This window comes from Thermobia domestica, chromosome 15, assembly GCF_964235325.1.
Source record: "Thermobia domestica chromosome 15, izTheDome1.hap1.1, whole genome shotgun sequence".
Classification (NCBI taxonomy): Eukaryota; Metazoa; Arthropoda; class Insecta; order Zygentoma; family Lepismatidae; genus Thermobia; species Thermobia domestica.
In genome coordinates this window covers 154,445,211-154,471,769 of record NC_137468.1, presented here as the reverse complement: position 1 = coordinate 154,471,769, position 26,559 = coordinate 154,445,211, and the positions used below count along the sequence as shown (strand labels likewise).

General features: G+C 36.3%; 1 protein-coding gene across 2 annotated transcripts; it reads left to right on the top strand.

Moving 5' to 3' along the window:
* Positions 1-544: 544 nt before the first annotated feature.
* Positions 545-26,139, top strand: LOC145671926 (uncharacterized). Of its 2 annotated transcripts, XM_081741137.1 has the most exons (3): positions 598-661; positions 16,744-16,924; positions 22,456-26,139. In XM_081741137.1, the coding sequence occupies exon 3, from the start codon at positions 22,660-22,662 to the stop codon at positions 24,919-24,921; it is 2,262 nt and encodes a 753-aa protein (XP_081597263.1). In that variant the 5' UTR covers positions 598-661; positions 16,744-16,924; positions 22,456-22,659; the 3' UTR covers positions 24,922-26,139. The 2 variants fall into 2 exon arrangements, with proteins under 2 accessions (XP_081597262.1, XP_081597263.1); XM_081741136.1 differs by lacking the exon at positions 16,744-16,924 and having other exon boundaries at positions 545-661.
* The last annotated feature ends 420 nt before the right edge of the window (positions 26,140-26,559 follow it).

Below are 26,559 nucleotides of genomic sequence, written 5' to 3'. Positions count from 1 at the left end.
GAACATTCGCAGATTCTGGCTACAGGCGGACTTCCTGGTGTTGCTCCAACCACAGTAGAAGAACTGCAATCTGTGTTGTGATGCAGATTGTTTTGTACAGCGTTACAAAAAGAAAATAAATGAACTTGTTTGTTTTAAGGTGCCACGGTTATGGCCTTTAGGCTAAAGGGGACACATGATTAGTGAAAGTGTATCATATGAAACTAATTTTTTGTGTTCTTCCACCGGGCATCGAACCCAGTATCACGAACACCAAAGGTATATGCGCTAGCCACTAGACCAGAAGAGACGATGTACTGCGTTTGAGGCAGGTCAGCCTAGGTGTTGTATATGTACTCCTTATCTTTTTACGTGTGTTCCATAAAAGAAATTAAGTGTTGCTACATACTCAATTATCTTCCTTGTATGTTTACTTCCTGCCAGAAAGAAAATCTAGATCGTACACAAGAGTGGGACTGTGTAACATCCGCACACAACCAGATATTGTTTATCTAAGTACATAACCATGATTAAATGTTTCTTGCACGTGCTGTGATTTCCGGCTGTTTGCAGCAATACAGATTGGTCTTGGGTAAGCAACAAACCTTAGTCTGGTGCCGAAAAGCTCGTGTGTGATAGTAGCGATACGTGGTCTGCAGAAGCAGCGGTTGCAATACCAAAGGTTTGTATGTACGCGTGAATGTTCCCTCCTAGGAGCTCTTGAGTCTTATTCAAACTATATTTAGGAAATAGTAACAAGAAAACCCCTTTAAGCTCAATTTTTATATTTATTCACTTAAATACATTTACAAATCTTAACTTAGTATTTGTAGGGGAAAGTCGGACAAAACCGGGCCACAAAATCTTTTTGCTTGTTCTTCAACATCTATATGGATAGTATAGCTTGAATTAGTTTTCAAATGCTAAATAGATTTGTTATTGACAAAAATGTTTCTTTCAGTGGAAAATGCTGGTAAATTTCGAGACCAAAATCATTTTTAAAGAGTATGCAGAAACCCGGTTTTGTCCGATCAGGTCGGACAAAATCGGATATATATAAAATAATTATAAAACACTTTTCTTTTACAGGAAAAATATGTAATTACTCCAAGAACTAGTACAGTAAGAATCAATAGAACTAAAAATATATGTGAGCTTGAAAAGTACGGAAAATATAGATTGCTAGACTATATTAGACTAATAACATAGAGAAAATAACTTTAGGTCACGATTTTGTTAAATCTAAGAACAAAAGTGACAAACAAAAGTTATTAATTCGTCCACATTGCTACAAGCTTCGTGTGCCCATCCCTTACAGTTAAGACACTGTATCTAACCTTCTCAGATTTACACTGTACTACCCGGTTCTGTCCGACTGTTGATGTCCCGGTTTTATCCTACTACGCTATTATTCAGAACTACAGGCCTAGCACCTCTTAAAGAACATAAAAATTCTGATTCAAAACATGAAATAACAGCAGGAAGAGTTATTATTATATGTTGTATACTTACATAAGTCAATCTTCCAGTGGTTAGGAACAGCAGTATATTATTGATGGGAGACAAATTAAAACTTTTGGACACAAATTCTTCAACACATCTCAAACCATAAAGAAGCCACTTACTCAGTTTTCTCTTAAACTAAGAATGACAGGGCGGCTGTTTGCAACTAATTCCATGCGTTGGCCGACAGATAGTGACACTAATATAGCTCAGGTCCCGGCTTTATCCACCTACCCGGTTTTATTCGACCTTCCCCTATATATATTTCCTTTCTCTAAACTAAATCAACAATCAATGTCATTATGTGTTTATACGTTAATTATATATAAAACTTTTATCCAGATCTTGTTGAAGAAGAGATAAATATCAAAATGAAACTTGACCCACGATCCACAATGGCCTAACACACACCGTGACCCACTGTAATCCAGTCCTATCCACATGACCCACCATCCACCAAAAGCCATCGTCATCAAGTCTGGCAAATGATCCACGCCATCCTCTCCACTGACTAAATAGTTTACGCTTGTAACAAAACAGCGCTGTGAAATTCTCACTAAACGGAGTTTGAATTTATGAGGTCAATCGCTCAAACACCGCTCTGTTACAATACTGGTGGATCTGACCTTTACGATATAAAATGGTGAAGTGTTTGTCATGGGGCATATTATGACGAATTCCAATCTAATTATCATATATAATTATTTCATTTTGAATTACAGATACTGTATTTTTCAGTGGAAAATAGGATGCAATTTGAAAGTCTCTAATCAAGGTGCAGTAGACCAAAGTAAAGAAAAAGAAGAAAACAATGTATAATTTGACAGTTCTCTAAATCCAAGTAGTGAGTTCTATTACTATTATTAGAATTACAAATATCAATTTCCAAAAATGTCTGAAGTTCTTTCTTCACTTATATATAGCCTACTTATTTCAGGTAAGTAGGTCTAAACAAAAACAAATGGAAAAGGAAGAAAAATGCAGGCCTTGAAAGTAAAACTAAGACAAGTCCAGAAGTTGCTGTCTACAATGCACTGAGCAAAGTGGATCGGTGGGTCAGAGTTGGTCATAGTGGGTCATAGTGGGTCACGTCTTGTGTACTCATGTCCCATTGACCCACTCATATATCTTGACCCATTGACCCATTCTATATCTGGTCCGAGCTTCGATTCCAGCTCCCTCCAAGTGAATTTGTGGTAGACAAACACCGTGTACATGGTTATCCACGCAGTTCTCCCGTTTTCTCCCACTTTCATCATCTCACCATTGTATTCCATCTCATCATTGTCTGCTTCTTTAGCCTCATTGCATAATTGTGGGATATTAAACTTTAAAAAAAAAAAATGGTAAATAGTATATATAGGATATGCATGAATGAGGGCTTCGCGAAAGAAATCTTATACCCATGCTTGAAGTTAAATCAAATTATTTAATTAAACAAACCATACGTTATTTAAAGGCAAGTCTATTTTTTATTCTTTTGAGTTGCAATTTTTTCTATTATCTATTGAATAAATCTGCAATTAAAATATGCGGACAAACAACACAAAAATCGAGTTGTGACAAATGAACCCGTGGAAAGCTGCATTCTATTCTTAAGTGAGCCGCGTAGTAGTTGTCGTTTTTCGTACTTTTGTTGGGTAGAATAACAAGCGAAACTCAGAGTATGACAGTTTGGAAATCATACGTCAACCAAATTGGCAGCAAAATGTAATGATTCAACTTATTGTAAGCTACGTTTAATTTTAATGTATTTCTTTTTTTCATAGACATTGTCTATCTGCTTCTAGCTGACAAACGGCAGCTAAAAGGTCTTTATTTACTTTTTTTTAATAAGTAGCAAACCACTTAGTTCGAAGTTCGAGACTCAGTTAGTTTAAAAACATCAGTATTAACAATAAATCAATTTCAAATACACTTAGGGCAACTAGCTAATTTATTTTCTTTTATTTCAGATAGTAATACAGTGGTCAGATACAATACCCAGTGGTGCTATTCAGCCGGTTCGCACCGGTTCAGGCGAACCGGTTGTTAAAATATTTCGAGTTCGCAGAACCGTTTGTTATACCGAGATAAACCTACACACACACATTACCAAGAAAAGTGTGAAAGAAAGAAGCCAAACAAAGTATGTGTTTAAACCTGGCAGAACCCATTTTCCAAATTTGAAAATTAAACCATGCAGATCGTTTGTTCACGATTGTTCTCACAAAATTTTCGTTTGTTCAGGATTTATACACAATTTATACCAAAAACAAAATGGATGGTGGCAACTTTACTTAGCAGAACCCATTTTCGGCAATCGAAAATAAACCATGCATATAAAAATTCTATATCTTTTGTATTTCTATTAGCATAGCAAGTGTGTGCATTGTAAATTTCAGCTGCAAGGGAGAGCTTGTAGAATACAAATTTTTCACCATCAAAATAAATTAACCCATTTGAAGAACTACTCTTACTACTTTGCTCTGTACATACGAGAAAATTAATGAAGGGCGGGGGTAACAGTAAATTTTATTTTAAGTGTCTTTGTTCTTAGAAATTCTTACATTTACAGGATTTAATGTACGATCTCTCAGAAGGAGGTATAGATGTTTATCCATTTATCTCAAATGCTCAGGTGTGAAGAATGAGATCTGGGATCATATGAATGAAGCAGTAAGGGTCACTGGCGCAAATTCCGTGGGGATGAGCGGGATATGTCCCCACCAATTTTGCAACTGGGGGGCACTATCCCAGAATAACCAGATTAGAAATGTGTTTTCTGAGGAGAAATGTGATAATTTGTGTCCGATTGTCAGAAAGGAAAGTGAGACGAAATTGATGTCTCCCAGAATATGCCTCAAATCTCCCCCCCTTCCAATGTTGAAGACAACTCTGCTCCCCTGATCCTCCACAGCATTGTTTTTCAACTTCATAAATATTTTAAACATCGTTTAAAAAATATATATATATATATATGGGAACGGTTTTACCCGTCCCCCCAGTGTTGAAGACAGATTTGCGCCGCTGGTGAGAGTTATTTATATTTGAAACTCATACATTCCATTATTAACAAATGTCGATTCATTGCTGGGATGAATGTTTTTTTAAATAATTTTTGACGACCATCTATATTGTATAATTCGATTCCAAGATATTTGAAGTGCGACATAATTTCGTCACACTATTTGTATGTGTAGGTCGCTACTGACAATACCCGATATAAAATCTCCGAGAAGGACTTGCGTTTGTCAAAAATTTTGTCTACAACATATTTTGAAGATCTACCATTACTACTTCATACGTTCTAATTTATTACCAACACAACAACACAGTTCAGAAATCTATCTACGTACAAGGTACTTCCAAGAAAATAATTTAGTTCCTTACTATATGAACATTATGTGTCATAGCGTTCTCCATATTTGCATGTATGCTGATATTTCAAGCACAATACCAAAAAATTCTAAATGTCAGGGATATCAATCAGTGGGAGAAAGAGAAATATATTGCCCAAATTTGGTCACGATTTCGATAGATAGAGAGGAATGTTTCATGACAGTACACGTCTTCTAGCTATAACGACATACCATTGCATGCATTCTATTATGATATGTATCAAGTTGGCCAGAAAAACTTCAGCATTTCATACTCTGACTAAGTCAATCGTTGTTGCTACGTTCCTGTTCGAGTCTGCTCGAATTTCAACGTTTCAGCTATGTAAATAATGCCGTTATTTAGATTTGAAATGTCAGAAATTTCACATCAAGTTGGCCGGAACACATAGTTAAAATTTGGCTGAGGCATTTGGAACACAGATAGCGACATTATTTAGTTAGCAGTTTTCAGTAGTGACGTATTAGAAACGATGTTTCTAATCCTATTATTCCATTTTGAACATGTTCGGGCCGAGTCGATTAGAACCTAAATAACAACGTTATGTAGCTAACAGTAACGTTCAGTTTTGAGCAGTTTAGAGTAGGCACGTACTAGAAACGATTTGCGTAGTCAAATTATTAAATTTTGAAATTTTAGCTGTCTTGACTGAATTAACGTGAGTGATGGCATTAATTAAGCAGTAGTAACGTTCTTTATGCTAAATAAGCTGTTGTTTCAAACTTGAAATCTTTCCACAGTTCAGCTCTTATGAATATTATCATCATTCTTCTATACTCATCTCCTTGTTTTTGAAATGAGGGTGTTCATTGTTTTCCCCTACGCCCTTCAATTAGGACCATCCTCAACGTTCACAAAAGTTAAGAAATAAAAGATTTTTGACAACTATTGTCTGTCCATCGTAGTCGTTCAAGGTTACTGAAAATTCTTGACGTTCGAGTGATAAAAAACGAAAATGAAACCCGCCTGATAATGTCATCCAGTGTGCGAATTAAGCTATTGATATTGAAAGGGAGGATAAAATGAAGCTCAGTAGGTCTGAAGATCAGAGGTAAAAGTGGATTTGGAAAAATAGGGAGACGCATGACATAACGCAGTCCACCGTGCCTATCTTTGCCCAAGGGCTCCGATCCTGGGGGACCGGTCCCCCCAAAAAGCTCATGTGGCCCCCCTTGTGTATTTATGAATATCCAATATTTGGCATAATTTGAATGCAATTTGTCTTAACATCCTCATATATACACCTTCTGCGTCTGAGTGGGTCGCCCCAAATTTACAGAGAAATCGGCGCCCTTATCTTTATCCAATGTAATTTTTTAGAAAGTGATGGATACCATAGATCATTTTGGAAGTGGGGGAAGGAGGTGTGCCTGCGTTCCCCCGGCTGAAGATAGAGTAATTAAAAATGAGACAATGACGTCCTCTACACTATATGAATATTTGACGACAATCATTAACAAGAAACTTACTAAAACGACCAATTTAGCAACAATAACTATATGAACTATACACTCCCTGATTCAACCGTAGGTAACTTTTCCGAATAAGCATAAGCATAAGATTGAAAGTATGTTACATTGTATATGTACAACATAAGATGTTTGCCCAGCGGAGCAAATCTGTCTTCAACATTGAGGGGACGGATAAGACAGTTCCCATATTTTTTAAAGCGATGTTCAAAATATTTATGAAGTTGAAGAACAATGCTGTGGAGGATCAGGCGAGCAGAGTTGCCTTCAACATTGGAAAGCGGGCAGATTTGAAGCTTATTCTTGGAGGACATCAATTTCATCTCACTTTCCTTTGTAACAATCGGACAAAAATCATCACATGTCTCTCCAGAGAACACATTTCAAATCGAAATATTTGGGGAGACAGTCCCCCCAGTTCCAAGATTGGAGTGGACATGTCCCTCTTATCCCCACCCGGGATTTGCGCTAGCGCGTTTGCCAATCCATATATGATTTAATTATACGCAAGTAATACAATATTGTCGTCCAAATTTACCTCTGACGACGAACTGAAAGGTATGAAGATACGATTACAAATGACAACTAGACCTATAGGCACAAGAAAATAGTTGAACTGTGCGACAGTAAAAACAAGGGAAAAGAATGCATTGTGCTAGCTGTGAGTATAAAACTAAAAGTCAAGAGTGAATTTTGTTCGCACCTTACGTTTCAGAATGTACTCAGATTAAAATCACATGAGAGGACAAAATAAATAAATAAAATAAAAATTAAAAAATAGCCTATAAGTATAATTTTACTTATACTTTTTTTTTATCACTTAACATGGTTTGGGGGTAACAAATATCCCGCGAGGGATACTGAAGTTAGTTTTTCGCGAGAATTAAAATTTCATTGAAGGGGAAGATCTCCTTTCCCCCCTTTCATAATTTGCACTCTAATTATCATCAAACAGCGCGAATCAGAGCGCTCGAATTATCATCAGAGCGCTCTGTTTGGCTCTGACTGGTGTGTTTCTGTGTACTCTTCAAGCGGTACTTGTCGATCGATTAACACAAACAGAGCGCTCTAGTTGAATATATTAATACTGGAGGATGTGAACTGTAAACCATTGTTTAACTATTTGTGCATCAGATTTATGTACATGGCGGCCAACGTGTTAATTCATACATAGGGTATCATGGCCATGGCGTGCTCCATCCGACCGTAAATTTATTCGGTTGTCCTTTTTAATTTTCACATGACGTACCATATCCCTGCAATGCTCCGGGAGTGACGCCTTGAAAAAAGCGGCCCCAATTGCGGCTTGACGGTCGTTGTCCCTCGGCTTTCCTCGTAGTATTTTGAAGCAACTCGTAGTTGATCACGACCAATGAACTGAAATAATGTGACGTCGCAACTTTGTAGCTGCCATTCTGATCGCCCGTATCTTTCCCAAACAACATAAGCTAAGAACCTAAGTGCAAAGCAAACATAATTCTCAACATCACAGTAAAACAAATATTTGTATTGAAACAAAAGTAAACTGGATAAAGATAGAAAAGTAATTAGATAAATGACATGTTAAATATTATTATATGTATGATATACATTCAACAGTAATTTCACATGAATCGTCGAATTTTCTCTGGTATCGTACATATCGAGAGTGTATCAAGTCTTAAGGCGTACTCACCCTCTTCTTCGGATATTAAATTTAAATAAAACCGGGAAAATTTTGATTCAGTAATTTTAATATGGTATATAATATTGCAAACGTAAACAGAGTTACTGTTTAGTAGTTGCTTGAACTCTAAGCTAAAGCACTCATAATTAGATGGTTTGTTGTTATACTATTAATATATATTTTTAACTTAACAGGAAATGCAAAGAAAGATCCGATTCGTGTACCATAGTCCTGTTCGAAAATTCCCACTATACATGACTACAGCCTAATGTTGTTCATGTTAATATATATAGGGTATATATATTAATTATGCGATTTCTATGATAACGCTTTAACTCGAGTTGTAACGTATCTAAAATTACGTTGCTTAGATTTTACAAATACTCTTTTCCTGTAAATTACTAGATTTTAATTGTAAATTATCCAAATAGCTGTCACTATGTCCTTAATCTGTGTTATTCCACTAATTTTATTTCATACTCAAAATATTCTATAATTACGAATAATTTTCAGGTCATTGATCTTGTTTGTACTAGACTTCACAATACACATTTCACTTTATGTGGTTATACAAAAAAAAAAAAAAAAAAAAGCAATCAGCATACTTACGGATAGTAATTGATCATATCACTATTTCAGTCTATATCATTACAATCCATGTTTAAAAATGATTTATAAAGATAAACAAGAAAGTTCTGTCGCTTTTTATGAAGGTCTGTGTTCAATTGGCCCTCACACTATGAGTTGAATGCGAATAGAAATCATGCGAGGGTAACTTGTAGGTCTGGGCATATCCAACATACCATAACCGGTTGGGGCAGTTCAGTTACGCCGTGAACTTGTGTAAGGACAGTGAACTGGGACCTCTACAGAGTATCATATGGACGTGCATGCTATACGAGTTTAGACTCAGGTAAACGCCGTTGCAGCGAGGCGGAAGATATGCTAGGCCTTTGGTGAGGGTGTCGTGACCAGAGTTGGAGTGGGTCAGTGGGTCGGTGGGTCAGTGGGTCAAGTGGGTCAAGTTTTCTGAGTGGGTCAGTGGGTCGTGGGTCAACAGCATGTGACCCACTGTGACCCACCACCCACCGTGACCCACTGCGACCCACCACCCACCATGACCCAATGTGACCCACCACCCACCATGACCCACTGTGACCCACCACCCACCGTGACCCACTGTGACCCACCACCCACCGTGACCCACTGCGACCCACTACCCACCATGACCCACTGCGACCCACCACCCACCGTGACCCACTGCGACCCACCGACTCAGTATGGTCTACCGACCCTCTCTGCTCACTGCATTGTAGAGAGTATCTTCTGAAGACTGGTAAATTTGTCTCTGTTTTACTTTCAAGACCTTCATTTCCCTTCCTTTTCCACTTGTTTCTGTCTACTTACCTGAGGTGAGTATATCTAACCAAGTGAAAAAAGAACTTCAGGCACTTTTGGATATTGATATTTTTAATTGCAATAATAGCAATAGGACTTACCCTACAACTTGGCTTTCGAGACCTGTGAGTTTTTAGAGCTAACTACTGGAAAAAAATACATTTTTGAATCACTGTAATATATAAAAAAAATGCATGTAACTATGTGTGCCTGATCATCACGGTCAAATTGCCAAGTCAAATGAAATTACTTTTGGTATATAGTTCGGCCTTAATCCAAATTGGGATGTTATATTGCTTTTATTATAATGCATAATATCCTAAGGAGGTAGTGAGGATTCAAATTTTTGCGGAAAAAAATGAGTATCTCGCAACCCGTTAAACTTACGGAGCTGAAATTCAGTGTATTAACTCTTTATTGAAAATAAACAGAATGTGTCCTAGCATTTTTAAAATTCTCCTTTATGTGGGGGAGGGGCACTTTTCTATATATGGAAAATTGGTAGTGAGTTGGTTTGTAAAAATTAGGGATGGGCACGAGCGAGTTCGAGCGAGTTTTCTTTGAAACTCGACTCGACTCGAAACAGACATGTTTGAACTCGACTCGAGAACTCGGCACGAAAAATTTCCTCCAACTCGATTCGAAACTCGACTCGAATTTGGTTCGAGTTTCGAGTTGAGCCAAATCGAGCCTAATCGTGTGTGTAGTTCAAGTACTCTCTTCAAGTATTATACATACACAATACAATTATTATCAATGACACTATTACTTCTTCTTATTCCTCTTCTTCTTCTTCTTCTTCTTCTTCTTCTTCTTATTATTATTATTATTATTATTATTATTATTATTATTATTATTATTATTATTATTATTATTATTAATTTCAGCACGCAAAGTGTCACACACGTAAATATTTTCGTGAAAGCAGAGAAATGAACTTGTTTTCCCGATTGCCTTTGTAAATAGCTGTGCGATTCTTCCTGTTATTTGAGGAGTGTCTGCAAATTTTGACTACCATAGCTTTGCTCAAATAAATGACACACTGCCGCAGAAAAGTAATATTGTTCTTCTCCTATTTTTATTGCCTCCTATAAAAAAGGAAAGAGCTTAAAACTATTCAGTAAAGAAAAGTCTGAACCTCTGTAGGGAGGGACCTCTGATTACAGATTCCGTTTCGTGGTAACTTGTTTACTTGCAGAGTTGCAGGGCTGTTGAACAATAAACCACACGTGTTCAGTTGCAGTCCAGTCTAAATCTGTAAGAACGTTTGCCTCCAATGAATAAGATAAAAGAGAATTTCCGGCCATACAAAATATGAAGAAGCGAAGTCATCACTTTATTTACCATGATGTGTGTGTGTGGGGGGGGGGGGGCGCTGTAGCTTAGTAGTAGAGCGTTCACCTCCGGTGCTTGGGGTCCCTAGTTCGATCACAGCTCGCGCCGTGTGGACTTTGTGGTGGACAAACACCGTGCTCGTGGGTTTTCTCGGGATTCTCCCGTTTCCTCACACTTTCTTCATTCCACCATTTCATTCATCTCTCATCATCACCGTCTCCTTTAGCCTAACCGGCAAAACCGTGGGACATAAAACTTAAGCGAGCATCATGATAATTGTCACTTCTGGTAAAATTAAGTTATTAGGTGGACCGGATTGGTATTGAACCACAAGGGAAACTTGTTTGGTATGTGTCATTGTATCGAATTGCATAGGAATGATGAACTTTCTTTTCATACTTACTCGAAAGTCAGAAAATGTGGCATACAATTATGTTTCCACGAGCTGCCCATAATATACAAATAATAACATTGTTATCCGGAATAGGCTTTTTATAATATTGTTAACAATAATAATAATAATAATAATAATAATAATAATAATAATAATAATAATAATAATAATAATAATAATATGTAGAAACTAGATGACGATTATTCTTCTCGCAAGAAATTCTAAATATGAGGAATTTAAAAATACCATAGGAAAATTATAAAGCTAAAGACAATATAGGAATATTACTAAAGAGTATTATGAAGATAATTTAAAGTTAAGTATGATTTCTTTTGTCACTAGAATTCTTTATAATGATTGATACTAACAGAAAAACAGACTAATAAACCAATATGTTAATACTGAAAAATTAGTAATTTCTCCACATAGCCTATGATAAGATATCCAGAAAAGTGATCAATTTTGAATTATCCCTTTTATTAATCATTCATAATGGGAGCCATTTCAACACAGCTATACACAGTTACATATATAAAGGCAAGGAGAATTAATGTTGATAATTGTGGTTGGAGGGGTATTCGAGATATATATGATAAAATATTGGAAAATATGGTAAATTTTATGTATTAATTAATTAATTACGAGTATTCATAACGTGACAGTTGCTTCAACACGGCTATAGCATAAAGGTGTATACCAGGAGATAAATTGATGCCCACATCAATTTGATTAAAGAGGGGTTACATGATACCCATCATGTATAGGCCTATATCCATCTTGGAATATCCCGGCAACCCTGTTTTTTTTTTTTTCTGTTCTGGAGTTAGCAGTTATCTGAATCACCGCGGTGCTCCGCCCGTATTTAGGGTTGTCAACGGATCGAGTGGCACGGCTCACAGCTCATCTGCTATCGAGCCGAACCGAGAAATGAACCGAGTCAACACCTCACCTGTAAAACCGATGGCTCACCAGGGCCGAACCGAACCGATTCGGTGGCTCATCCCGAACGAGTCGGCTCAGGCCATCGGCTCAATTGAGCCGAGCCGATGGTTCATTCCAACCGAGCCGGCTCGAGCTGTTTGCTCAGTTGAACCGAGCCGAGCCCGTTGACATCACTACCCAGGTTGGGCTTCTGCTTGGGTTCAGAAATACGACCGTGCAGGTCTCATCCTTGATGGTAAAAACTACAGTATATACATATATTGGTGCTCACGACATTTGAGGCTGTCCTTTTATTTAAAAAAAATCTATTGTGCTCTCGTTATTGAGACGAGATGAGATGCAAGCAGTGTTCCCTCTCGTGAGCAACACTAAAAGTATTCGACAGTACAGCTTACATTTCTCATGGCTTTCGCTTTACAGTTTAATCAGGCCATGATTTCAAATCGAGCTAAAACGAGCTAAACGAGCGAGGCATGTACCAAACTTGACTCGACTCGAAACTCGATCTCAAAAACAATAACTCAGCTCGAAACTCGACTCGAGAAAACAACCTTTCACACGGCTCGAAACTCGACTCGAATTCGAGTCGAGTTTCAGCTCGACTCGTGCCCACCTCTAGTAAAAATGATAGAAAACGATCGATGGTATTTAAGAAAAAAAATCAGAAACAAAAAATACAGTGCTTGCCTTCATATATCCATTGCTTTCTGTTATAATAATTGCTGAAGCTTATGTTTATTATATGGAGCGCTTACAGCACAGGGCAATCAACCCATAAAGTTGTAAGAAAAATAGGCATAAAATTTGCACTGTAAGCTTAATTACACGGAACTTTTAAGGTTGGATTGTACGCACAATTGTATGGAAAATTTTACACTTTTTTTCCTTTATGTTGGTCTACTTACTTTGATTTGGAACTTTGAAATTTCATCCTTTTTTCCACTGAAAAGTATTGATAATTCAACAAGGAAATAATTATATTATGATAATTTAATTGAAATTCATCGTAATTTGGCACATGGCAAACAGCAGTGTGGTAATTGAAGGGGAAGAAGGAGGGAAATTCCCATTCACCTCTGAACACTTTCCAGGAACCTCGTTCCCTTTCGCTTTCTAGACGGGGGAGGAAACTTGGTAATGGTATCAAACCTTCATGTGTAACTACAAAAATTAAATTTATAAGCAAATAAGAAATCATCAGTTTATCAGGCTTTAATTGATAATTTATTCACAAGATTCCCTATCAAAGGTGTGGTAGATGAAGTTTCTGTTCTACCTGGGTCGACATTGCCAACTGACATGGTCGATATGGAAAAGATGTTGTATGGTGATGGAGAGATGATACTTCTTGCTGAGTATTTCAAACCTGACCAAGAAAAATCGTTATCAGACTTGAGTCTAACAAGTAGATTGTCGATGAGAAGTTGCAGAAATCGGGTAGAAGTATTATCAATTTCCACGACAGAGTGCAAACGGGGATTTCTCCTTATGAATTTACAGGTGACATATTAGAAATAGACTAAGTGCTCAAACATTGTCTAACTTGTTGCTCATCAATGTTAATGACCCACCGCTAGACAAGCTCGAAATAGACGAGCTAGTTATTTCTTGGCTGAAGGATGGACATCATTCCGCTGCGGACGATTTACCACGAAAAAGTTACCAATAGGAAATAAATCCGATTTCAGATTTGTTTTAAGGTGGAAAATTACGAATTACGGAAAATGTATACTTGTATTACTAATGGCTAATTACTTATGTTATTCAACTTTGTACCTAATTTTTAGTAAGTCTCTTCTTTGCTTTAGGCAAACTACTTTGAATAAATATTCATAATAATTGCAATTATGCATATTTGTAACTTATATTTAACGTGGTGTTTTAGTGATTACACAAATTACAATTATGAGCATGCTTTATGGAAATGCTCTCACATAAGGTACCAGACCACCTTTATACACTATGAAAAACTGATTTTTCAAGTTTTTTTGTGAGAAAAATACTGTGAACTGAGAAACCATAACCTTTTCCATATTGTACAGGGATATTTTCTTGCGAATAGAAGTTTCTTTTGGATTGCGTTCAGAAATTAACACTTGCAAGAATACTCTCTTAGTACAAGTATATTTTAGGCACACATTAATTTCCCCCCACCTCGAACTGCTTCAATTTCCTCACTGACAAACACTTTACCATTTTATATCGTAAAGGTCAGATCCACCGTTATTGTAACAGAGTTGTGCTTGAGCGATTGACTAGAAATTCAAACTCCGATTAGTGATAATTTCGCACTCTTGTTTTATTACAAGTGTAAACTCTTTAGTCAGTTCAGAAGAGGCCGTGGATCGTGTTCAGAGTTGGTGACGATGGATTTTGGTGAGTGAGAGTAGGTCAAAGTGGATGAGAGTAGTTCATGGTGGGTGATGGGTCAGAGTGGGTCACCGTGGGTGGTGGGTCATGGTGGGTCACAGTGGGTCATGGTGGGTGATGGGTCAGAGTGGGTCACGGTGGGTGGTGGGTCATGGTGGGTCGTGGGTCAGAGTGGATCATGGTGGGTGGTGGGTCAGTGGGTCACGGTGGGTGGTGGGTCAGTGGGTCACGGTGGGTGGTGGGTCAGTGGGTCGTGGGTCAAGTTTTCATTGATCCACGCCAACTCTGGTCGTGACTGCGTGGACAGTGCAGCGGTCGTTTAACAAGTTTAAGGACGGTGACGAAACACTCGAAGATGCACAATGTGTCGGAATACCAACATGTACAAATGTAGATCTTCAGGCAGCAACTGAGGCGAACATTTTCCAAATATGTGAGAAACTGGGACTACAATTCAGTGTGAGTGGAGAAACTATTCGGCAGCACCTCCATTGACTTGAGAAGAACTACAACTTGGGTCGATGTGTCCCACATGATTTGACTCCGGGCTAGAAGGCAACGGGAGCATACACCTATGCTTCTTTGCATTCTCGTCTGAGGAAGGAGCCATTTCTGGATAGAGTGTTGACAAGTGATGAGAAGTGGGTCCTGTGCAAAGTTCCACGGCGCCGTCATCATTGGTTAGCATCTAACGAACCGGCTCCAGAACAGCCGAAACCAGCACTGCACCAGGAGATTGTCCTCCTGTGTTTTTGGTGAAATGCTCGCGACATCGTGGATCAGGAACTGCTACCAGCTAGTTTGAGCATCAATACAACTGTGTACTGTCAGCAGTTGAGCTGTGTTCAAGAAAAACTCAAAACTCTGGACCCAACACTTCTGAATCACAAAGTGGTACTCCTGTTACAGGACAAAGCTAAGACCCAAGTGGTTAGAATGACCAGAGACACCATTCTACGCCTTGGATGGGAAACACTTTTGCATCCGCCATACTCTGCGGGCATTGCACCGTCCGATGATCGTCTGTTCTATTCCTTGGACAATCATCTTAGAGGACGGCAGTTCAAATCCCTAGTAGAGGTGGAAAATGCAGTTGATACTTTCTTCGCTTCACGGCTCACCAAGTTCTACCGAGATTGAATGCAAGGTCTTCCAGAACGTTAGCAGAAGGTCGTCAATGGTGATAGGGACTATTTTTGATATTCTAGATACGTGTTAGGTGACATATCTAGGTTCGAAGGTGGTGGGTGAAAAAGCAACAGAACTTGCTTGGCAGGGGCGGATCCAGAACGGAGTTCTGGGGGCGGTGGGTTGTAATATTGCTACATAGAGCTACTTTTAAGAGCTGCCAACTCTGGGATTGGTTTTAGTTTTATATATAAAATAAGAAAGTTTCCGCCCCGATCGCCCCCTGGATCCGCCACCGTTCCTTGGTTACCTTTATAGAAAGAGTAGCAACAGTTCATGTGAGAATGGTTGTAGCCATTGTACGAATGATGATATGGACGCTACACCTGTGAGTGATTAACCGTTAGTGATAATGTTCATTAGTGATACACGTGACGTACTAGTATTTTAGATTAGTTACAAAATTTCAATAATTTAAGATTTAATACATGCAAATAAATACAACCTATTTATTACGGTATGATACTGAAAACAAAAGACACTTTCATAAATACGATGAAGGTTGTAACTTAGGTGCAATTATGGAACACAAGGTAATATAATTTTATGTATTTTAACAACACTAGTCGACAAAAAAATACTTTTTCTCTGGCAAACGGAAGAAAATACCTGATTCTAATAGAACTTTTCGCGTAGAATTCGAATCTGCAATCAGTTATCTACATCACCCTCAGTTTTGCCGTAACAGAGGAATTTTTGGGAAATTTCTCCTCAAATTTTCTTAACTTTTTTAAAACCATTTTCATACCTGTAGCTCGGGTACCCTTAGGTATATAAACACACAAATACTGTATGTTAGCTCGATTTATACTTAGTAAGCCCTCTAAGTTTCATAAGAATCGCGTTATTCTTTCTAGAGAAATAAACATATTTACATAAAAATATGCTATGTGTACTGTTCATTTTACCATATTCATTAATGCAGATAAAATCACATACAACTTCCACGAAAATTACAATATAAGCATGGTTTATACCTTATTGGATTTGAAATAAAACATATTTTCAATGATGTATACACCGTGTCACCATTTTTTGTCTAGTTAATAAATAATACAAAAGAATTGAGTGGTATCTTGTTAATAAATTAACACTTACTTACCTTAACTAAAATGTTTTAGTTGTCGACTTTCGTCTGTGTTTGGCTTCTGGAACATCTCTTTTGAGTGTCCAACAGTAATCAGCTAGCATTTGTGAATTCCACTGTCCCTGGTATCTCTTCTCCATGGAGGGAATGTCTTGATGAAAACGTTCCCCATGCTCATCACTAACAGCACCAAGGTTTTCAGGAAAGAAATCCAGGTAGGAGTCTAAAAAGTGAACTTTAAGGGACATAGAATGATTGCAAGAAATCACTCACAATTTCACGGTAATTTGGGGCTTTCTGGTTTCCTAAAAAATCTCTGTCAAACATTTAAATGAACACCAACTTGCTTTCTCAACCGGAGTTGAGAGATCCTCAAATTTTTGATCACGAATCAAACATCTTATTTGGGGGCCTACAAAAATCCCTTCCTTGATTTTAGCGTCACTAACCCCAGGAAATTTTTCCTTGAGGTTACAAAATCCTGCATTACTTTTGTCCATTGCCTTAACAAAGTTTTTGAAGAGTCCCGACTTTATGTGAAGAGGAGGTAGAATTATCTTATCAGGACTCACCAGTGAGGAATAAACAACATTCTTCTGTCCAGGAGTTAATACACGCTTTGGCCATTCCTTCTTGATGTAATGTTCCGCTTTGTTCCTGCTGTCCCATTCACAGTGGAAACAACAATATTTCGTATAACCAAGCTGCAAACCCATTAACACAGAAATAACTTTTAAATCACAGCAAACAGTCCACTTGCATTTCCCATACTGAATTCTTTCTAACACTATTTTGATGTTTTAATGCAGATAAAATCACATATAACTTCCACGAAAACTGCTGAAATTTTACATTATGCAAAAGTTGGCAGAGGGACATTAATTGTCATAATACGTTACACCAAATGGTTAACAGTATTGCCAACTCAACACAAAGTTGTATTTGTTTTAATGGACTACGTCAGGTTTATCATATTTCAAATCTACATCATCATCAAACGAAAACTTATAATGTTATACATATTATTCAGTGTTCCTAACTAAAGACGCTACACTATCACAAACACCTTAATTTTGGTAGCCTCTACAGCACTAACAACGCAAAAGAAGTAGATAAGGCAGAGCACGTCCGAAGTATCTAGTGTCCAATACTATGAGGACACTAGTTTAAGTGTTTTCGATTACACTAGTCTATAAGATTTTGGCATAGAAATGAAAATACCTGATTCTAATAGAACTTTTTGTGTAGAATTCGAATCTGCAATCAGTTTTTAGAATCTAACTTCCACTTTCATAGGTTTCCTTCATATTAGTTGCATAAGCCAAAGGCACTGAAGGAAATTTGTTGCCATTGTGCAAAAGGACAGCCTTCAAACTAGTTTTGGAAGAGTCAATAAACAATCTCCACTCTGTACTTATATGTGCATGTCCGAGTGTATCCACCACAGCACAAACATTATTACAATGCACTAAATAATTTTCTTAAGAATAGTAGTTTTGAAACTCTGTATGACGGTTTCGAAAAATACACACTTTAGTGTCACAATGGAGCAGATTCCAGCCTTTAAGTCTAGAAGCAAGAAGTTCTGCCTGTATCTTGGAGAGTTTTAAATCCCGTACGAGGTCATTTAGTTCACCCTGAGTTATCAGATGGGGATCCAATGTAGATGTGCTCCTACATAGGTAGGATCATCTTCTTCATTTGAAACTTCAGTAGTTGCCTCAAGTACGTAATTCTCATTTACCATAAGATGAGCAGGAAGTACTGGTACAGGTAATACTGCACTTTGTGGAACTGGCCTAATTGCTGATGGCAAATTAGGGTACTGCACTGTGTGCTTAGATTTACTGGTTATTCCTTTTATCTGTGTCATACAAAAGTAGCAGTCTGAAGAATGATCTTTTGGTTCCCTCCAGATCATCGATACTGTGAAGTCCATGTTTCGTTCACCATTTTCCCACCCAGTCAGACGTTTCACGCAAGTACAACAAATGTAGTGAGAAGCCCAATTCTTATCTTTGTCTCCTACACAGCAACCAAAATATAACTGATAACACTTCCACACAAGTGGAGTAAAACATCGACGCTGCGATTTAAATGTCAGCTCCCCACATACATAACAGAAATTGTCCGGGTGATTTACACACTTCCTCCGCATCTTGTATCCTGTAAGGTATCACTTACACATACACACACAAATCTACACTCCATCAATCATGAAGCAGCACAAACGTAATCTAACTCATTGCATCACCGCACAACACAATCTATTCGAACTCCACAATGCACAAACACCAACTTACACGCGGCCACATATAAAACATGTCCAGCTTGGACCGTCACTCAACGCTACTAACAGTCATCAGGCTACGTGAGTCATCAATTTTTTTATGCATTGTTGCCAAATCAAAATATTAAAAAGAGACTTATTTTCCACAGAAAGCATGCATTTATTTGTGCTTGTATTTGAGTATCCATCTATGTGCCGACAATAATACGTCGACATTAGATTTTTGTCTTAGGTAAAAGTCTTGCATAGTATATTCTTTATTACCTATAAATAAACACAATAATTTATTTCTCTAGACAGAATAATGCGATTCACATGAAATTAACATTATTTATTAAGTAGACATAAAACTATGTTTTAGTACAGTTCCTGGTTCTGTATCACGATGTATAAATAACAAGTAGAAACAAACAATCTTATAAACTACTTTTAGAGGGAATTTCCCACAAAATTCCTCTAGAAATTCCCTCATACAAAAATGGCGACATGGTGTATACATCATTGAAGATATGTTGAGGTATAAACCGTGATTATATTGTAATTTTCGTGGAAGTTATATGATTTTATTTGCACTAATGAATATGGTAAAATGAATAGTACACATAGCATATTTTTATATAAATATGTTTATTTCTCTAGAAAGAATAATGCGATTCTTATGAAACTTAGAGGGCTTACTAAGTATAAATCAAGCTAACATACAATATAATTTGTGTGTTTATATACCTAAGGGTACCCGAGCTATAGGTATGAAAATGTTTTTAAGAAAGGGAAATTTGAGGGGAAATTCCCCGAAAATCCCTTTGTCAGGAGAATCTGAGGGTGATTGAGAAAAACTGATTGCAGATTCGAATTCTACGCAAAAAGTTCTATTAGAATCAGGTATTTTCATTTCTGTGCGAAAATCTTGTAGACTAGTGTAATCGAAAACACTTAAACTAGTGTCCTCATAGTATTGGACACTAGATATTTCGGACGTGCTCTGCCTCACCTACTTCTTTTGCGTTGTTAGTGCTGTAGAGGCTACCAAAATTAAGGTGTTTGTGATAGTGTAGCGTCTTTAGTTAGGAACACTGAATAAAATGTATAACATTATAAGTTTTCGTTTAATGATGATGTAGATGATGTAGATTTGAAATATGTTAAACCTGACGTAGTCATTAAAACAAATACAACTTTGTGTTGAGTTGGCAATACTGTTAACCATTTGGTGTAACGTATTATGACAATCAATGTCCCTCTGCCGACTTTTGCATAATGTAAAATTTAAGCGGTTTTTGTTCATTGCTTAAAAAAGTACAAAGACACATAAAGATAAATGAACTCTTAATATTGAAACGAAACACACATACACACTCGACTAATAACAATACGAAATTTTTAACGAGGACGGGCCAAAGCTGTATATGGTGTAAATTCATGGAAGAGTAAGTGATATTTTACACAGGGCGAACAACAACATACCCCCGACCGGGACTGGGAAGATTGCTTGTTGTGGTTGGAGATAAGAGAAACGTTCGTGATAAATCCATGACAATGGACCTTGATGGACATGAATTTCCACAGACGTTTTTCATCTGACGAAACACTTCGACTGTGTGAAACCTCTTAACAAACAGATGGCTCATTGATCGCACTTAGACGGATTTGGCATGGTGAATGCCATGGTTAAAATCTTACTGCAGCAGACAGAGAAAGTTTCACAATGATTATCACAATAGTGCCGCAAATATACATGCAACTACATACTACAACAAAACATAATTTTAGTCATCAACTATTACTACTAGAGATACTGAGCAGGTTTCATTTGATCACTTCTTATATTAATGAAAAACATCAAACCCTTATATCGGTGGAGCATGTTGCCCCTGCGTCATTTTCTTTATCAAAATCTGAAACGACACTCCTGTGTCGTGAGTACAGTAATCGAAAACGACCGATATTACTGTGAAATGCACAGCTTTCGAAGTCATCGACGCCTACGACAATGTCAAATATGCTGCTCTTCGCTATTTATTCCACTTTTTTTATACTTTCAAATACTTAGCACAAACCTTATTCTCCTTAGGCAAAAAATGAGTATTTCAGCTAATGATTCTTAAAACAAGAAAATTTTATTATCAAAATTTATGACAGAATACCTAGGTGCATATATATATATATATATATATATATATATATATATATATATATATATATATATAAATCCATGGTTACTCCCTATTAATCTCCTATTACCACTGCAAGCAGTGGTGATGCCTGGGAAACCTAAAAATATATACACCATATTGCACCAAACCCGAACACTTGCTTAACGAAGTTTATGGTGGAACACATCCAAGAATAAAATGCATTCCCTCATTTCAAACTAATTTTAAACCAATGCAGTGGGGATGATTGGCAAGCGTAACAAAAATATGCCCCATATATCATTACCGTTTCTTTTTTACGATATAGAAGTTAAAACACGGAACTATTGTATTCATATTTTATTTATTCATTGAGGCAGTGGTGTACGCAGAATTTCATCCAGGAGGAATTCGAAATTCCAAGTTCATATTTTATGATTATTGTATATATTTATTAATTTGATAATTTATCTTTTTTCATAGTATGTTATACGATGAGAGTAAAAAGAAAAAGACAAAAACCCCGTTCCTTGTGTAAGCTACTGTATTTGGAGTCTCTTGCTCTTTATGATTGACATACAAGTGGGGCAAATGGCTCTCCAAATCTTGATCGTGTTCCAGGATATCTGTTGCAACACGAAGAAAAGAAGGAAACAGGGAGAAAGAAGTCTAACTTTCTTTCTTAAATGAAACAAAGTGTTCTCTTGCAAGATTTAAATTTCTTGCTTTCGGTTGGTTTAATACTGGTGAAAGGTAAGGGAGTGAAAGTTCTGTCGCTTGTACAGTGCACATTTTTATTATTATACACGTATTGTTTATCAAAAGGAAATTAGTGCTTTTAAGCTCTAGCATATTAATTAACTAAGTAGTTAACACAGCTGAAATTAATATTTTAAACACATCAATAGTTTGTTTCAAAGCATTTCAGGTTTAAGAGATTGATCACTGATTAGGCTTCAAGTTTTGAGACTTCTATTACGAAAATAATTATAGTCTTCTTTTTGATCTCCCTAACATTATGGTTGGCAAACATTTGTCTTCTCATGTGGTTCAGAGATATCCTTCGCAATGATAGCTATACGCTTTCCACCTATGAACATCCGTTCTTCACCTCTCCCATGAAGGTAGTTCTTCGTCTTCCCATTCCTCTTTCCCTTGCAGCCTCTAATCTTCTTTGCATCAAACTTGTACATCAACGTAAGTGACGTATAAGACGTTCTACCAATGAATTTCTAGGTTTTCCGTTGTAATAGTTAAAGTTATAAAATTTCCAATGTCTACAAAAAATAATAGAGTTTGATTAATATGCTTTCTCTTATTTCAGATAATCACTTCCATCGATGCCAGTACTTTGTTAATGGATCTTCGACGTTAGCTGAAGTTGCCCAATAATTCAGACATAATCTAAATGTGAAAATTCACCACCCAGTGATTTGTGGTTTATTACAAGGAAAAGAAAATATTTAAAAAAAAAAAATACAGTTAAAGAAAACTAACTGGAAATAGTTAGTAGTGAATTTTTCTAATCATGCGATTTACATTTTGTATTGTTCTTTTCTATATATTTTCATGTTACTCTGATATTAGAAGAATAACAGTATCAACTTCCAAGTGCCGAGAGTATCAGACACGAAAACAAAAGGAGATATATTGCCCAAACTTTGTCACGGTTTTCATTGATGCTAAGAATCCTGCCACCAATGTTGATTTCATTTGTAATTACGACACCTTACCACTTGGTTCCTATTATAATATAACAGTAACTAACATTAACTATCTAAAATTTGTCAACTGTTCGAGAGTAAAGGATGTATTCTCTAAATTCATCCGCTTTCAATTTTCTTTTCGTTACGTCCAATATGTTAGTATTGAAGGTACAGGATCGAACAATGTAGTGTTAGAATTAGGAGATGAAGAACTTGCTGAGTTCAATATTTTTGAAGTAAACATAGTGAATATTCACATTAAACAGCTGCCTGAGTCATTGTTTTCGAAAAACCTGAAGGAACTCCGTATAGAATATACAAATCTCTCAACAATTCCGGAAGAGATATTTAGCAATATACGTAATTTAGAATATTTAAGTCTAGCAAATAATAAATTACGTTATTTATCTCCATTAGTCTTCTATAATTTACGGTACTTGACGCACGTAGATTTAGCAGGAAATGAACTCCAGTCCCTTGACGAGCTAACATTTAATGGTTCACGGAATGTAGAAACGTTATATCTTAGCAATAATCGTTTTCAAACGCTTCCTGCAAACATTTTTCATATGGTGAATCTTACTTATTTGGACATCAGTAATAACTATTTTACAACTGTTAGTGAATTTCTCTCGCCACTTATAAACGTAGCGAATTTGTACATTGAGTCATGCAATTTGACAAATATTGATGAAAGTACGTTTCACAAAATGCATAATCTCGAAGTACTTGTTTTATCTAATAACCCCCTTATATTTCCTTCAGGTGTTCTCAGTAAGAATGTGTTTAGACAAAATCCTAACCTTAAATATTTAGAATTAAGCAATTGTGGAATACGCGAAATTGCTTCTAATTTTTTAAACATACCATCTTACTTATTCAAACTTGACCTAAGCAATAACAATTTGCATATCATTTCAAAGGACATTAGACAACATAAATATTTGGAATCATTGTTTTTAAATAACAACTTATTGACGAATATTCAATATGACGATTTTTCCAATCTTACAGATCTCGAGAATCTTTATCTAGGACATAACACAATATCAGATATTCATCCCTCAGCATTTAAAACTACATATATTCCTAATGCGCATCAAAATACGTCATTTGAAGGCTATAATTCTGCTCTTACTGTGCTGGATTTAAGCGATAATGTATTGGAAGAAATCCATTCATGGACTTTCCAAAATCTCACAGAATTACGAACATTAAACTTAAGTTATAACAAATTAACGAAATTGGACAAATTTATGTTTTCTGGAACCAATAGAATAGTTAATCTCTACCTAAGCGGTAACAGACTGACAACTATTTCGACATCACTTTTACATCTACGATATTTGAAAAACCTTGACTTAAGTCGTAACGAACTTACAACCACTGAAGAAATATTACAAAAAGATAGCACCATAGTAAATCTCGATGTGTCGTATAATAAACTATACAAATTGGGTACTGCAATCTCTGCAGAGCTACCATTACAAAAACTATCTGCAAGAAATAACTTTATTGAATTCAATACTTTTCCCGCCATTGAAACTTTCCCCAATCTTGTGTTCTTGGATTTAGCAAACAACAACATATTAAATTTTTACCTTAAATTTCCAAATTTGCGATACGTAGATCTTTCCAATAATTCAATTTCGTCAATTAGTTCCGAGTTCAGGGAAGATTTAACGTTTTTAAATTACCTCAATCTCAGTCATAATATCATCAGAGCTATTCCGTCAAGTGAATTGAGATTCAAATCCTTTAATATAACTGTTGATGTTCAGAATAATCAAATTAAATCTATTGATTTGAACATGAGGAAAATAAACTCAGGCTTTGAAGAATCAAATTCTACTGTTCTCTTTAATGTAAGTAACAATCCTTACTGCTGTTCTTGTCACGTTTTTGACTTCTTACGTTTGCTATACAGGGACGTGTATTTATCATCCGAGGAACGAAATGTAGCAAAATTTGAAGCTGACAATTTAAGATGTTTTGAACCTTTTGTTGTGAAAAATGCTCCGATAGAAAGAGTTGAAGATTGGGCGCTTCATTCCCTTGCGCTTATGGCACTTTGTGAAATTTAAACGTTGAGAACGTTCTCCACAGCAATGCAATACATTATGATAAATGACATTCAGCTTTAGGTTTATTTTCGTATGGACTTTTCCAAGTAGTTGTGATGCATCGTTTGTCAACAAAAGTGAAAGATTATAATTGTATGTTGGAAGCAAGTTGAGAGTTCCAACAGAAACCATATATTTAAGGAATTTTTTAACAGAATAAACCGGTTAAGTGAATTTTTTAGTTGCCGGCTCGCTTAGAGAACTCTGTCTCGTTTAGCTTACGTACATTTCATAATGTACGTATTTCATATATTTCTTCGACAGTATTTCCTTCCTGTTAAAGATCATTGTTCCTTCGTACAAACATTTAACAATTCCATTAGTTGAGAGCATCTGAATCATATTTTCTTGCTCAAAGAAATAAAAATACTTTGAAACTTTAGCTTTGTGTATATCAGCAGCAAGCCATGACCTTTAGAGTGTTGAGTACTGCAAATGATGCAATATGAAGATAAAATAATTTAAAAATTAATATTTAATAAACCGCGAAGAAAATTATTTTGTTAATGTGCTTTATAAAGGTTTATGCTGTTTGTGGTTTTACATTTTATAAAGACTTTAGTCTACTTATTAAGAGTGATGGCAGATACTTTTATGACTTTTAACTCTAGCGCTTTTGAAAAGTGTAGAATTATTCAGATCTGTAAATAGTTTAATTGCGGGAATGTCTTATCAATTCAATTCCTATATAATGTAAAGGAATGAACACTATCTGTTTCATTGATCATCAGACCTCCAGGGCTGTTTGACGTAGAAATTTGACAGTTTGTGTAAATATTACTCTTGATCTCAAGACTATGGTTAAATTAGATTAGGTGAAAGTTGTCCCTAAGAAGAAAAATGAGAGTTGAACATTTTAACACCAATCATTAGATCTTCAAAACGTATGTTCATAAGAAAGTGGAAATTCATACAAATGTCATTCTTGGTTCATGTGTAGCCAAGACTGGGTTTTACAAAAATATATTCCTAGGAGATGGGGAGAGTGTGGAATATATACTTGTCATTTATCAGATCTCTGTAATCATTGGTCGTAAAAATTCAGAAGTTTGTATAAATATTGTACTAAATCTCGAGACAGTAGATACGATAGGATTTTAATAAATGTAATCTCTAATGGAGAAAAGGCGATCGAACGTTATATTGGAAACTGAACGTAGGAACAAGAAATCCATACAAATGTTCTTCAAACGAAGATAGTTAATACTAGGAATACAAGGAGCTCCCAAGGTTCTTTAACCCACAAAGTAGTTTTTAAAAAATCCAATAAGATGTTATCAACCAGTTATTCTTTTTTGGTTGGTTGTTAGTTACGGTTACTTAGGCTATTTTTAGACGTAAACATTTATCGTAGCAAAAATCGTATCATCGATATCCTACCGTGTAAAGTTAGAAATGCTATATCATTTCCCATGCTATAGCATTTGTTGTCGATAAAACCTGCTCTATTTTATAGCATTTTTTCCCAGCAATTCTGGTATGATTGCAGCGCCGTTCTGTGTTAAAAGGAAGCGAAAGATTTTGTGCTAAATATCCATGTTCTGTGTTTTGTGTGGGAAATTGAATTGTCGTAAAGAAAAACGAGTTCGAGTGGGGATG

Bases quoted from the DNA above. Each gene is read 5' to 3' on its own strand.
- LOC145671926 (XM_081741136.1), top strand. From the start codon at position 22,660: ATGCGATTTACATTTTGTATTGTTCTTTTCTATATATTTTCATGTTAC.